This window comes from Ascaphus truei, chromosome 5 (genome assembly GCF_040206685.1).
Source record: "Ascaphus truei isolate aAscTru1 chromosome 5, aAscTru1.hap1, whole genome shotgun sequence".
In the NCBI taxonomy this organism is placed as follows: domain Eukaryota; kingdom Metazoa; phylum Chordata; class Amphibia; order Anura; family Ascaphidae; genus Ascaphus; species Ascaphus truei.
This window is the reverse complement of record NC_134487.1, coordinates 132,065,631-132,081,333: the sequence shown is the minus strand read 5'-3', so window position 1 is coordinate 132,081,333 and position 15,703 is coordinate 132,065,631. Positions and strand designations below refer to the sequence as shown.

Sequence of the window (15,703 nt, the reverse complement as noted above, 5' to 3'; positions counted from 1 at the left end):
CCTATATTCATTAATCATCCACCGGGCACCTTGCTATATATTTTACGTTTTCTATATACAGTATATGTAATGTACAAGCACTTACAAGCATATATACACACTTGGAGAAAGTCTCATGACGCATAATCCCTACAGATGACAAACTCACCTGGCATGCATCAGCCCCTCCCTCCAGGAACCCAGCACACAGCATGCCAGGCAGGATTCTATTACCATGCACATTGGGAGAGCAGCACTGCGTGTGGGGGATGATGGGTATAAATGCTTCCTGCAGGTATAATGCATATTGCTCTGCTCCTGTGGATACAATGGCAACACTGGTGAAATAATCATTGTGTCGACTCCAACTGTGACTTTCAAATACTGTGTGTGTATATATACAGCCAGTATACCAACCCCACACTGAGGAGACCAATTAAGGTTGACAGTTACAGTGGTTACAGACCTGTCTAAGACATGCAAATGAGCATACAGTAATATTTCCATTTGCTAGCTATATATATATATATATATATATATATATATATATATATATATATATATATATATATATATATATATATATATATATATATATATATATGCAAATACAACTGTATGCTCATCTGCATGTCTTAGGCAGGTCTGCAACCCCACCTCCCACCATTATCACCCAGCATACAGCACTTCCACTGCAGCAAGGGATTCTGGGAAATGACATGCAAATGTATTGTATTGTATTGTATGTCTTTATTTATATAGCGCCATTAGTGTACATAGCGCTTCACAGTAGTAATACATGTGGTAATCAAATAAATAACAGATAATATAAATAACAGATCATGGGAATAAGTGCTTTAGACATAAAAGTAACATTTCGGAAGAGGAGTCCCTGCCCCGAGGAGCTTACAGTCTAATTGGTAGGTAGGGAGAACGTACAGAGACAGTAGGAGGGAGTTCTGGTAAGTGCGTCTGCAGGGGGCCAAGCTTTATGTATCGTGTTTAGAATATCCACAGTGCTATTCATATGCTTCTTTAAGCAAGTGTGTCTTAAGGTGTTTCTTAAAGGTGGATAGAGAGGGTGCTAGTCAGGTACTGAGGGGAAGGGCATTCCAGAGGTGTGGGGCAGTGCCACTTTTTGCTTCAAAAACCATTTTTAACATGGTTCCCTATAGGCTTAAGCTTGCTGCATGGTCACAGCTTTGAGCACAGCCAGGGTTAAGGTGCATATATATATATATATATATATATATATATATATATATATATATATATATATATATCCATAGTGATCACGTTATTACATTTCCCATCTTATTACATTGGTTTCTTTCTCGCCCCCTCTACTTTTTGTTGATCTCTTCCTCTATATTTTCTCCCTCGCTTGCTCTCTGCTTTCATCTCCTTACCGTGGTGCTGATGGCCCCATCCAGCCACCTCACACTGTGTTCCAGTTCCAGCCACCTTGAAGTTTTGAGAAAGACACACAGGCTGCACGAACTGTGAGAACTCAGCACAGGCTTCCCCTACAGCCTTCAGCTTCACAAGAGCTGGGAGAGGGAAACAATGCACAATTACATTGTAAGGCACGGACCACAACGCTCCTCTCCTCTCAGCAATGCCCTCTCAGTGGGGATGTGTCAAACATTCATTCACATTCATAAATTCAACCTTTGTCACTGCATTTGTTTTGAACATTGACTAGAACATTCATGAAACCAACTGGGATATCTTTGCATGTCTCTAGCTCTCAGTATAGTCAATTCCTCACTGCCACACATCTTACCAATATCGTGTTGAAAGGTAATCTCACTATACATCTCATGCAGGATGTATTTCTGCACCGGGAATGTGATTGTGTACATGTCCGTTGTGTTGAACAGTCTCTGCCCTAACACCACAGTGAGCTCAGTCACATCTGGTCTGCAAAGACAAAGTGGACATGCTAATAGATCAAGGCCTGCAGAACAGGCTTTCAACTGAGGGAAACCCCCGCTTCAGCTTAATAATGATACAGTGGAAGGATGATGGTGCAGATTGGGTAATGAATATAATAACAACTAGAGAGAAAGTAAACCAATTAGTAGCACTCTATCACCTGAGTGGGTGACTGATGTATTTAATTAAAAAATAGGTTTAATAGGAACAAACGATAAAATATATGGCTTTAAAATAACAATTAAATAATCTATATATATATATATATATATATATATATATATATATATATATATATATATATACACACCCAATTGCAAGGTTCAGAGACCGCGAGTGCCTACAAATATATCTTTCCCCCCTTAGAGGGGTGCTCCGTAGGTCCGTCGGATCGTATAAAGCAGGGTTTCCCAAACTTTTTTTTCCGTGACCCGGTTATTTTTGAACTTCTCCTTCGTGACCCACTAAAAATGTTATCGCCTATACTGGCCTATAGGGCCTGCACAGACACACACAGCCACTGATACACACACACACACACACACACACACACACAGCCACTGATACACACACACACACACAGCCACTGATACACACACAACACACACACACAGCCACTGATACACACACAGCCACTGATACACACACACACACACACACACACACACACACACAGCCACTGACACACACACTGATACACACACACAGCCACTGATACACATACGCAGCCACTGACACACACGCAGCCACAGACACACACGCAGCCACACAGAGACACTGCTACACACACTGATACACACACACTGATACACACACACACACACACACACACACACACACACACACACACACTGATACACACACACACTGATACACACTCACACTGATACACACACACACTGATACACACACACACACTTATACACACACTGATACTGATACACACACACACTGATATACACACACACACAGACACTGATATACACACACACACAGACACTGATATACACACACACACAGACACTGATACAGATACACACACACACACACAGCCACTGATACACACACACACACACACACACACACTCGCTCTCCCCTATACGCACACAGACACAAACAGTGAATTACAGACAACGACGGATGTGAGTGACGGGAGGGGGGGCCAGGGACTGGGTGGGTGGGAGAGGGGGGGCCAGGGACACTTGGGTGTGAGGCAGTGACTGGGTGGGTGTGTGGGAGACGGTGGGTGAGTGACTGGGTGGGTGGGTGACAGTGACTGTGTCGGGAGAGAGTCACTGGGTGACAGTGACTGGGTGGGTGACAGTGACTGGGTGGGTGACAGTGACTGGGTGGGGTGACTTACCTTGCCGCCGGACGCTTTCCCCTGCTGCCCCCGATATCCCCTGCTGCCCGGGACGGGAGGTGGGCTTGGGGGCACGGGAGGGGGTGCCATGGCAGGGGGTGCCACGGGAGGCGAGCTCGGGAAGCTGGCTGCGGGGGGAAGCGGGCCGCAGTAGGAGCTTGTACTTCCCCCTCTGTCCCACGTAACGTGCGGGCCGCAGAGGAGCTGGTACTTCCTCCTCCGTCCCACGTTGGGAGCGGGGAGGAGGAAGGGAGCGGGCCCTGCTTGCCCTGCGCAAGCGCGCGGGACCGCGGGGGGAATCGCCGCCATTTTTTTTTAAACTTGAGCGGTGGGGACAGGAGACACCGCGCGGCCAGCCTCGCTGCAACCCGGCAATTTTGGTGCCGTGGCCCGGTGCCGGGTCGCGACCCACCATTTGGGAAACGCTGGTATAAAGCATAAATAAGGAGCAGGGCAATGCGCGTGCACGTGATCAGCCCCGCGCTGCACGTGATCAGCCCCGCGCGTGCACGTGATCAGCCCCGCGCGTGCACGTGATCAGCCCCGCGCGTGCACGTGATCCGCTCCGCGCGTGCACGTGATCCGCCCCGCGCGTGCACGTGATCCGCCCCGCGCGTGCACGTGATCCGCCCCGCGCGTGCACGTGATCAGCCCTGCGCGTGCACGTGATCAGCCACGTGCACGTGATCAGCCCCGCGCGTGCACGTGATCAGCCCTGCGCGTGCACGTGATCAGCCCTGCGCGTGCACGTGATCAGCCCCGCGCGTGCACGTGATCAGCCCTGCGCGTGCACGTGATCAGCCACGTGCACGTGATCAGCCCCGCGCGTGCACGTGATCAGCCCTGCGCGTGCACGTGATCTGACACGTGCATCGCACATAGTAGAGTGCAACTAATTGGGTTTCTTTCCCTCTCTACCTGCAGAACAGACCTAATTTCAGTCGTCTTTTTCTGAATAAAACACCTGGCACCCAATGTAAAGAGAGAAGATGCATATCCCTGCGCAAAGCAAAGCAGCCACAGAACCTCAGAAGCATCAGCACTCTCCACCTTCTTCCTTACAGCCTGTTAACTCCTTTTTGTATCAGTATGAGCAAGCTTGGTAATATTTCATATTTTACCCTCACATTTATGATGCACCTTAAATGATAATAATACTAATAATAATAATAAAATGATCCAACTGTTTAGTGAACTTATATACTGAGCAACTCCAGCTTCAAGTACAATCTGTTGTATGTTGTGCCTAGATTAAAGTGAAACATGGCTTACACAAAAACACACATTTACCTGGGAATGGGAATATACCGTAGCAAGTATGTAAAATAATTGTTACCTGCTGTATAAAACAAACTTATATTCTGAGTATACAATCAGCATTATATCTGTATTTTGTCAGGGTTACTATCAAAGGTCATAAGTTGGTTTATGACTCAATCTTCCAGCTTTTCGGCGCCACGATGGACCATTGTCCAGGTTATGACCGTCCATCATGGGACCAAAACGTTGGAAGATTGAGTAATAAACCAACGTATGATCTGGTGTGCAACTCTGTTTCTTTTTGATGTCTTGCACATGTGCCGTTAGATTGGTGAGGGGTTTTTTGCACCCAACAAATATTTAGCATTTTTAGTTGGCTTTTCTTTTGAGTTTGCATATATCCTTTTCTTGGTATTCAGCTTGTTGTACATATTGTATCTAGAGTTCAGGTAGCCCAAAAATATATAAAACACATGCAACATGCAGCCCACACACACACATCATCTAACCTAGATAGAGATGTATCATACACACGCATAAAACCCAGGATACTTACCGGTGCTGTAAACAGTGAGCTGCAGTCAATACCCAGCAGGAGGAGATGAGGGCCCCACCACAGAACAGATTCCCAATATACAGTGCTGCTATATAAGGATGGGATGCAGGAAGCGCCACAAGCCCCCCTACAATGCGTGGGGTCAGAGAAGGGCTTTTCCTAAATCTCTCTCCACAGTTTACGGGTAGCCTTGTACTTCCATCTGAGGGACCTTCTGTGCTGGTTGTGGGGTCAGATTTGCTGGGTGAGGAGGTAGCTCCCCTTGTTGGGGGTTCAGTTTCACTGACTGGCGGGTCAGATGTGCTGGCTGCAAAGACATGATGAATTCTTACATCTCATGGAGAGATACAAAGGAAAACATGACACCCATGATGTCATTTTTACAGAAGACTTTTTGCATTGATAGTAATAATGTGACATTTTATACTCTCTGTCAATATAATGTAAGCTAACAGTGCTTACAAAATTGATGTCTCCTCGGCAGTGACAAGGCCTATGTTATAATTGCCTTAGGCCTCGGACATGGTCAGAAAGACCGTGCTGAGGCGCACTGAGGGGAAACATTATCCCTATCAGTGCGGCTTTAGACGGCGCTTCCGCACGCTTCCGCAGGCGTGCGGAGGCGTGTGGAAATGCAGGAGACAGGCAAGTTTAAATTTTGCCACTCATGCAAGCGCAGGGCCGGTCACATGACTGCCAGAAGCCAATGGCAGTCCGTGACGTCGGCGCCGTGACGTGGTGCGCTAGCCCCGCCTCCCGATCCGCCTCCAGGCCCTCCTCCCGAAAGCCTCCCACCCGGCACACAAGCGCGCTCGCTGATGCTCATACAGGGACAAGAAAAATCTCCGGCTTGAGCAGGAGAGCATGAGTGTCAGCGCTGCCCAGCGCCGCTCCCTGCACCATGTCCCAGGCCTTAGGCTAAGGCCCCGCTCCCTCAGTCAGCGCGCCCGCATTGCATGCAGCAGCGCGCTGAGAGGCAATTGACCTCTACCTGCGGTCTGTAGGGAGTGGGAGCCAGAGCGGGGGGCGTTTGAACGGAGGGCTCTTGTGCTGTCGTACCCCCCCCCCCCCCCCTCCGTCGGTCCCTCTCTCACTCCCGGAGCCCCTCGCACTCTGAAGCCACGCACAGAGGGAAGGCACACAGGCACTCACACACTCACATACAGGCACTCATACACACACAGGCACTCATACACACACAGGCAAATACACACGGGGGTAAATCGGAACGGGGGGGATCGAAGCAGAAGGGGGAAATCGGAACGGGAGGGGGATCGGAGCAGAGGAATCGGATTGGCTGCTGGGATCTAATCCGTGATTGGTTCCCTTGCGTGTCACGTGACGCAACACTCTCCGAAACCACAAGCTCCTTGTAGGTCCGGCTGGCTAACGCGTCACAGCACACAGTGAGCCACGCCGGAAGGAGCCAGCGGGGACATCCAGGTCTGAGGCTAGCTGCTGGTGGCCCGCGTCCGCGCGCACCGCCGGCCGCAGCGGGACCAAAGCCTTACCGCCAATCACTGAGCTCCAATAAGGGGTATTCAAGTCAATGGCAGTTAACATGAGATTGAGATCTAATACCACTTATAAGGGTTTAGGTAATCATACCCTGAAAGCTTGATACGTCATTAGTCTTTCACTACGTCTGTCTCTCCCTTTCTCAGAGGGTATCTTAGTCATCACAATAAATGTCTTTATCATGAGCATTTTACCCATGGCCACCAACACGGGGGGGGACAGCCATCTCCCCACCTCCCCCTTTTCTGCTGCCTGACACCCGCAGGACCCCTATTCCCTCTGCCCCCCTGGTGCAGCAACCCGTTCTCTGAAGCCAACCCTCACCCACATCAGTGGCCTAGAGCAACCCCTGAAGACTCCCTGTGGAAACTGGGTCCATGTTGGATCGTGGTATCCACAATTCCTCTTGGCAATTTATCGGTTAATGCTAAGGTTGTAATGGGTTAAGCCTTAACTTTGAGTCTTGTCTCACTGTGTAGCTAGCTTAGCTAAGAGGAGGAGTGGTTTGGGTCCCATAATATGAAAACTCAGTTCCCTGCACAGTAAGTCAGTTTGTTTGTGGTTTTTAGTTATTGGGTATGTTCCAACTTCTGCGTGTAGTTTTTTTTCTTAGCTAAGTAATGTAGCACTTCTACAGGAGCCTTAAATACTTAGCAGGTAAACCAGTAGACAGGAGCATCAAGAGATTTGCCCCTTCTGGATTCTACGGGAAGACTACCTAAGCTTTGGGAGGAATAGACTCACCGTGAACCTGTGAGAAATATGTGGGGCCTTTAGAAGGTTGCTATTGAGTCAACTGAAGAGACCAAGAGACCCTAGAGACCTAGCCCAGTAGTAGACTCCTCTTGGATAACCCTGAGCACCTTATTTTTCTAATTTTTTTAATTTGTTTTTTACAAAAGTCCTTGGCGCCATTTTTTTCTCCTCCCCCACATGCTGCCCTGCTCCAAGAGTCTGCAGCCAATTCATCCTCTCTCCTTAGACAATAGCTCATAATCAACCTTACCACTGCAAAGTGACCAGTGTCACTACACTTGCTGGCTGGAATGACTAAATATTTTCCCCCATATTGAACAGTTGCTTCTTTCAGGACTTTTAGGAGCTTTTAGTTTTTTTGTCCATCTTTGCACGCTTTCTGGAGATTTTAGAGACTGTTAGCAAACATTTCTGCATGGACTGCCCACAAGCACCAATGGCACAAAACTACAGTGCTGCCCCTAACAAAGTAACCAAGAAGAGGAGAGGGAGGCCAAGATTTGTCTCTGCTGCTTTAACAGAGGGAGGAGTCATTTCTATAATAAGCGCTCGTGTAGGACGGCACGTGGAAAGACTACACCTTTCCACGAAAAAGAGTTTATCATAACCAACTACCTTACTGCTGAACCACAGCTGTGCTTGGTTCCTGCAAAGGTTTGTCAGCTCTCCACTATGACCTAACCAGAGGACTAAGCATCATTGATATACATGGACGAGAATTTGTACAAGTTGTCTGTGTCACCTGCAAAAGACCTGGAGCTGTGCTGACCAGAGACGCCTGATGTCAAGAGTGTCGGGTGTTATTCCTGGTCAAGCAGGACCCAAGCGGAGTGAGATCTGCTGCTCCAGATCTAACGTCAACTGTTGTTACTAAACTGGAGTGTCATGGACCGTACTGGTTTGCTGTCAGAGAGTGACCATGGCCTCCTACTGATGAACAACCGTGACATGGTGCCTGCTGATGGCGAGACAGTGCCAGACACCAGCACTACCAGCAACCCTGACACTACTGCCAGCCTGGAGTTCGGGGGCAGAGTTTGTAAGGGCCATTGACCCAGAGGCACATAAGGCGGTAGAAGTGAAAAAACAATAGTGATGCGCTCAAGATTACAAAGTGGAGTGTAACAAAGTGATTAGAAGTGCATTTGGCACTAGATACAGTGAATGAAAAAGTGTCAAAAGCGCTGTATTCGTAAATGTGAAGATTCAAGGAACTTCCCTTGTAGATAGAGAGTTGCTACTTATAAAATAGATGTCTCAAAAATCAAATCTGAAATAATGATTCTTGATTTTTTTAAATATGTTTGTATTAAAACATTTCATTGTATATAATATAATTTCTATTGATTGCACCTGTATTTTCAACCAATCCCTGCTTGCAGAGGGGTTTAAAATAGTACACACCACTAGTACCAAACTATCCCTGATGAAGCAGTGTCTGCTACGAAACGCGTTGGATATAGTTATTGCGTGTTTGCCTTTACCTATACCCTAATACCTTTGGAGTTCTAAGGCTCAATATTGAACTTTTCAACATAACACTTGGCCAGATTAGCCAGTGTGTTCTGGCTGAACTTGTGTGGTGACGTCATTTGCCAGTGTTCTATTGTGGATCAGGCCACACCCTCTTCTCCCGGGTAACGTTTTGCCATATGTTATGTTCTACCCTAAGCAGAAGCACTAATCGCAATTTCATACCCTGTAGAAAAACGGTCTCACACCCTTATATTAGGGTATTGTAAGAATATTATAAAGATAGGTTACTCAGAGTTTGTATAGGATAAGACTCATGTTTATTAGATATAACATAAGGAAAAAATATGTGAGTTATAAGTGTAACGATCGTGCTTGCCACAAACTGGGAACGGACCGCGGGGCTGAGGTTGGGATGTATATGCACCGACCTTAGGCCACGGAGTCAGGTCCGGAGTGCGGATTCCGTGGTCAGACATAGCCAGATCAGGGTTGGAGAAAGCAGCGTTAACGTTATCCAGGCTGGGGTCAAGGCAGGCGGCACAGGAGCGGAGGTCGAAGATACAAGCGAGGGTCGGCAACGGGAAGGCAGATACGTGGTGGTTCAGCTTCAGCGTAGAAACCAGGAACTTGGAGCGGAGCCGCTTCAGCGAAGGAAAAGAGCCCCTGTAAGGTTGACAGGGGTAGGACAGCACGAAGGCCTCTGCAAGGGGAATATGCAGCAGGCCACAGAAACTAGAAGCTTAGCACTGGGGAACCAGTGCTTCAGCACAGGAACCGAATGGCCAGACAGGCGTGCTTGTAGCAAGCCCAGTTACATCCAAACAGACTTGGATTATGCTTAGCCACTTCCTGGGGGGAAGGGCTAACCCTAAATAGCATAGGCAGCCAATAGGGACAGAGCTGCATAGCAAGCAGCATGAAGGACACTGCAGAGTTAGTCCAGAACAGGTGATTCTTGATTGCAGCAGCGAGGAGGGGTTGTCTGGAAACTCCACAGCTATGCAAGGATTATTTCCAGCCAAAACCCAGGAGCGGATTCCTCACAATAAGAATCCAATATTTGTATACAGTATATCTATCTATGAAGAGATTAGTTACATTAGTATGCTGTCATACTCACGACCACTCATATAATTATTGCCAGGTCAGTCCCGAATAGCTCTCGTCTCTTGCGGGTCTCCCCTCGGCTCTCTCTAACCTGCCATATCACTAACCTTAATTTCCCTTGTCATACGTCGTTATGATTTGTAATGAAACAAAGGAATAACCCACTTGTCTTGAAAAAACAGACAGGGTCGCGTCCCACCAAGAGTGCGATTCCACCTGCATTCACCCGGTCGTGTGGGGTGAGACGATGCACGCTCCTGGAACTGGGATCGGAAGCTACCTTTACTGGGGTACACTGTTACCTGCTTTGTACCACCATCCAGCCTAACCAGGTGCCAGTGCGAGGGTCCGTCTGCATTGGAGACCACTTCCTAGCAGTTTTTAATACCAATATAAAAAATAAGCCGGTTGCTTGCTCTAGGAGCCGTGCTGTATAGATAGCAGTCAGCAAGAAATATATAAATCAGTTAGCTCCGATGACAGAAGTGGACACAATATAAGTTTTTAATACCACACTACATTAATTGAATGTTTACAGATGCAACTGCTGGTTGTGGCCCAATGTTTGAGGAAAATCCCTGAACATCTCGCAAACACTCCTCTAGATAGTCCACAGCAGGCTGTAAGGCTAAGGCCCCGCTCCCTCAGTCAGCGCGCCCGCACTGCAGACAGGCGGCGCGCTGACAGGCAATTGACCGCGATATGTGTTCTGAGGGAGCCGGGAGCCGGAGTGGCAGGGGGGCAGGAGTGGGAGGGGGGGGGGCGTGGTAAAACGTTAAATCTGATCGTGAGGTAAAACTCTGATCGTGGTGCCGTGGTGCCGTCCACCCCCCACACACAACACATACATACACACATATACACTCACACACTTTTCCCCCCGCAGCTTCTTCTCTGCTCCCCTCCCAAGCCGCCTCCCATCTAGCTCCTTCCCTCCCCTCCTTCCCTCATTGGCTGACTGCCGCACCACGTGATGCGTCAGAGCTGCAAATCACTAGGATCTTGCAGCATTGGCCGGCTGACGCGTCACAGCACGCAGTCAGCCAAGTAGTAAGGAGCCAGCGAGGAAAGGGGCTGGTGGTCCGCTGCTGCACGGCTGCGCAGGCCGTCGGAAGCAGCGGGACCCAGGCCTAATGGACCATTGGATTAACACAGCGGGGGTCACTGCGTTTTAATGGGACTTCTTCAATGCGAACCTTCCTGGCTTCACCTGTCTGTAAGAGACGCGCACTAAGAAATAGACTGAATCAGTCGCTCTACCTGTGCACCTCTAACAGGCGATCACGGGGCTTTCATTTTATTATGGGGTGCTGGTATCCTAGCGGCCATGTTGACATTCTCCCATGTCACGGCCCACGTGATCAGGAGATTTAAACAAAACAGAGGGATACCGGCATCCCATAACGGGGCCTTTAACTGAAATCAATGCGATTCAGCTCTGGAGACCCCCTGCTACAATACTGTTTATTATTAAAATAAAATAAAAGCAGCTTCATTACCTTAGCAGCTAACCACTACGGCAATAAAGGGGTTAAGGCAGACTACCTTGTTTATTGTGGGTACAGGGGGTGAGTGAAGGGGGTAGTTGCCCCAGGGTGGGTGGTTAGGCCTACCAGGAAGGTTGCGGGAGGGTTTAACCCCTTCAATATCTTAGCAGTAGTAACCGCTATGGTAATGAAAGGTTTTATCCCTGCCAGGATGAAGGCTGTCCTCATCCTCCTCGTCTTCTTCTTCTTCAGTGGGCACCAACAGTAAAATAAAAAAAACTAACTACTGGCCACTAACCCCTTAATCCCCTTAGCGGTTATTAACCACTATGGTAAATAAGGGGTTAACCCCCAAACCCACTACCCACCCAGGAGGCCTAACCACCCTCCCCAGGGCAACTACCCCCACTCCCAATAAACCAATTGATTGGCACAGTAGTACACCATATGACAAATGAATGCAAACACATACAGAAAGTAATGAGGACCCTGCTCCTGAGAGATTGCAATCTAGAGTCTACAATCTGTACTATATATATATACTGTACTATACTATATATATATATATATATATATATATATATATATATATATATATATATATATATATACACACCGCATGTTGTGGGTTCACAGCAACAGCTTCTAAATGCGAATGGCACACCTGGAATCAACTCTATATATATATATATATACACAGTTAGGTCCGGAAATAATTGGACACTGATATAAGTTTTGTTATTTCGGCTGTGTACCAAAATAAATTCAAGTTACAGTTAAATAATGAATATGGGCTTAAAGTCCAGTCTATCAGCTTTAATTTCATTAATTTTTCTAGGGACCAAAAGTAATTGGACAATTGACTCAAAAGCTGTTTCATGGACAGGTGTGGGCTATTGCTTCGTTATTTCATCATCAATTAAGCAGGTAAAAGGTCTGGAGTTGATTCCAGGTGGGGCATTCGCATTTAGAAGCTGTTGCTGTGAACCCACAACATGCGGTCAAAGGAGCTCTCAATGCAAGTGAAACAGGGCATCCTTAGGCTGCAAAAAAAAAAAAATCCATCAAAGAGATAGCAGGAACCTTAGGAGTGGCCAAATCAACCGTTTGGTACATTCTGAGAAAAAAAGAATGCACTGGTGAGCTCTGCAACACAAAAAGGCCTGGACGTCCACGGAAGACAACAGTGGTGGATGATCGTAGGATCCTTTCCATGGTAAAGAAAATCCCCTTCACAACATCCAGCCAAGTGAAAAACACTCTCCAGGAGATAGGCATATCATTATCCAAGTCTACCATAAAGAGAAGACTTCATGAGAGCAAATACAGAGGGTTCACCATAAGGTGCAAACCGTTCATAAGCCTCAAGAATAGAAAGGCCAGATTAGACTTTGCCAAACAATATCTAAAAAAGCCAGCCCAGTTCTGAAACAGCATTCTTTGGACAGATGAAACTAAGATCAACCTGTACCAGAATGATGGGAAGAAAAAAGTATGGAGAAGGCTTGGAACGGCTCATGATCCAAAGCATACCACATCATCTGTAAAACACGGTGGAGGCAGTGTGATGGCATGGGCATGCATGGCTTACAATGGCACTGGGTCACTTGTGTTTATTGGTGATGTGACAGAAGACAGAAGCAGCCGGATGAATTCTGAAGTGTATAGGGATATATTGTCTGCTCAGATTCTGCCAAATTCAGCGAAGTTGATTTTGACGGCGCTTCACTTTACAGATGGATAATGACCCAAAACATACTGCGATAGAAACCCAGGAGTTTTTTAAGGCAAAGAAGTGGAATATTCTGCAATGGCCGAGTCAATCACCTAATCTCAACACGATCGAGCATGCATTTCACTTGCTGAAGACAAAACTTAAGGCAGAAAGACCCACGAACAAACAACAACTGAAGACAGCTGCAGTAAAGGCCTGGCAAAGCATCACAAAGGATGAAACCCAGCGTTTGGTGATGTCCATGCGTTCCAGACTTCAAGCAGTCATTGCCTGCAAAGGAGTCTTGTCAAAGTATTAAAAATTAACATTTTATTTATGATTGTGTTCATTTGTCCAATTACATTTGAGCCCCTGAAATAAGGGGACTGTGTATGAAAATGGTTGCAATTCCTAAACGTTTCATACAATATTTTTGTTCCACCCCTTGAATTAAAGCTGAAAGTTTGCACTTCTATTGCATCTCGGTTGTTTCATTTCAAATCTATTGTGGTGGCGTACAGAGCCAAAATTATGAAAATTGTGTCAGTGTCCAATTATTTCTGGACCTAACTGTATATACACACATATACATATTGTGATACCATCACTGTCCTCTAGGTGCTGGAAGAGTGCAGTAAGTGTGATTTCCAGTCGACAGAGAGTTCATTTCTCAAAGAGAAACCAGCAGCAACTGCTAACTAATGGAGTTAATCAGACTCCTCAGTGAAACAAGGAAGTGGTGTAAAAGACAGACTGAAAGCTGCTATGCAGAGAGTCTGTTTTCCCCAGAGAAAGGGGGGAAGGTAGCACTGCTCCCCAGCTGCGGAAGCTGGATCAGAGGACCTACAGAGGAGTTTGTCTGGGCTCAAAGTGGGGCTGAGTTTCCCTAGAAAGGAAGGATGACAATGTTGTGCTGAAGCAGGGACGTCTGCTCCAAAGGACTTACAAACAGATAAGCAAAAATCCCTTTATTGCCGTATGCAAAGACTGTGTAGATTGTTGCGTATGTCAGGGCATGTTTTAGGGGTGGGAACCAACTTAGCTGGCCATCCAACTAGTGAGGGCGAAAGCTACGGTGTAGTTAGCTTTTCCTAAAGGGAATAGGTGTTTATTTTATTATTTGGTTTTCTTAAAGGGAGGGTGGGACTCTTGTATGATCTAATCCCTGTAAATAAAACCCCTACAGTTAAACTTTATACAGTGTTTCCGGCCTTAAATTGGGACAAAAGAGACTGCAACGTGGTGTGGGCATCACAATATACATATACACACACATATATATACACACTTCAATAAGGTAATACTGCATTAAGGTATTAGGCTATGAGGTACTCTGTTAAAATACTGCGGGGTAAAATGTTTGATGCATGTATGGCAGCAAGGCTGCAGTGTTTATAAGAATAGAGTAGAATATGTCAACAGTGTTAAAGTTCCAGATCTGGTGGGCTCGTTCAGATGATCTTCCAAAAAATCATAATTTTTTGACCTTTTTTTGCACCAAATCACTGATTTAAAACATTATTGCACTATGTAATGTTTTCTTTATTTTATGGCTACGAGACACGCTCCCCTGATTTTTTGGAAGATCATCTGATGCAAGACGAGTGGAACAGTCATTTTCAAGGGTTGTAGTCTGTTTCTAAGTCCTTTATTCACTTTATTGTTATTTAAGCACGAATATCACTATTATCATTGTTTTATTATTCACATATAAGTGGTTAATATTTGGGTGTGTTAGAGCGCTATTGTCACTTTTTTCTTGGGCTCGTTCAAATGCCAGATCCAGCGCATTACTATTAAATTGTCTATGAGCTTGGAGACCGATGTGTTACTGCCAGTTGGGAAGGCTGTAAAGAAAAATCAAATCTTGCCTTTGTTTTAAAGTTTCATTATGTGTGGGATTACCCAGATTATTCCCCTCCCCATTATGTGTTGGAGTTGACTATGCAGTAGGGAAGCCTAAGTTTGATTCTTCCGCACGACGGCCATGTCTCGTGAGCGGTTCGCCCAATTAGGGTGAACCAGCTCCATGACGTCATGGCCATGCCCCCAACACGCCACCCAACATGCCTGCCCATCGCGTCTACCCCGGCTACAAATCGTTGCAGCTAAAATGTGGGTGATGTCACGCGCACGGTCGCAAGCGCACCCTCACCATGGACCCAGCCTTTGGCTGTGGCCAGGCTGGGAGCGTGCGCGCTGGCGCTAGAGTGCCGTGACGTCATGCGCTCTGCTTAGCCTTGCGATTCCCGTCCAGCTAGGTGCGCGCGTGTGGGGGCGTGTCGAGGTGCGCGGCCATGATGTCACGGAGCTGGTTCAACCTCATTGGGCGAACCGCTCGCGTGGCGCGCCAGTGAATGGCCGAAACAAATTTACTTGTCTCTGCAAGCAGCTGAGCGCTGTGCACTCATGGGCATGCGCAGGCTGGCCACACACAATGTAATAATGTGTTTCATTGCGGCGAGCGCCCACTCAGCATCAGCATGAGAACTACAAAGTGGAGGAAGTCCTGCATATTATTATTTAGTGTCTGAGAAGCAGTATTGACG

General features: G+C 46.9%; 1 protein-coding gene across 2 annotated transcripts in view; it reads right to left on the bottom strand.

Annotated features, from left to right (window-relative positions):
- F12 (coagulation factor XII) overlaps positions 1–15,703 on the bottom strand; it is a 32,610-nt gene that overhangs the window by 3,619 nt on the left and 13,288 nt on the right. The window contains exons 10-13 of one of the 2 annotated variants that reach the window (XM_075600855.1): positions 5,097–5,403; positions 1,766–1,902; positions 1,389–1,529; positions 149–297 (exon numbers count right to left, since the gene is read on the bottom strand). In XM_075600855.1, the coding sequence (XP_075456970.1) occupies positions 149–297; positions 1,389–1,529; positions 1,766–1,902; positions 5,097–5,403 (734 nt within the window). The remainder of the gene's footprint in view (positions 1–148; positions 298–1,388; positions 1,530–1,765; positions 1,903–5,096; positions 5,404–15,703) is intronic. The other variant, XM_075600856.1, reaches the window with a different exon arrangement.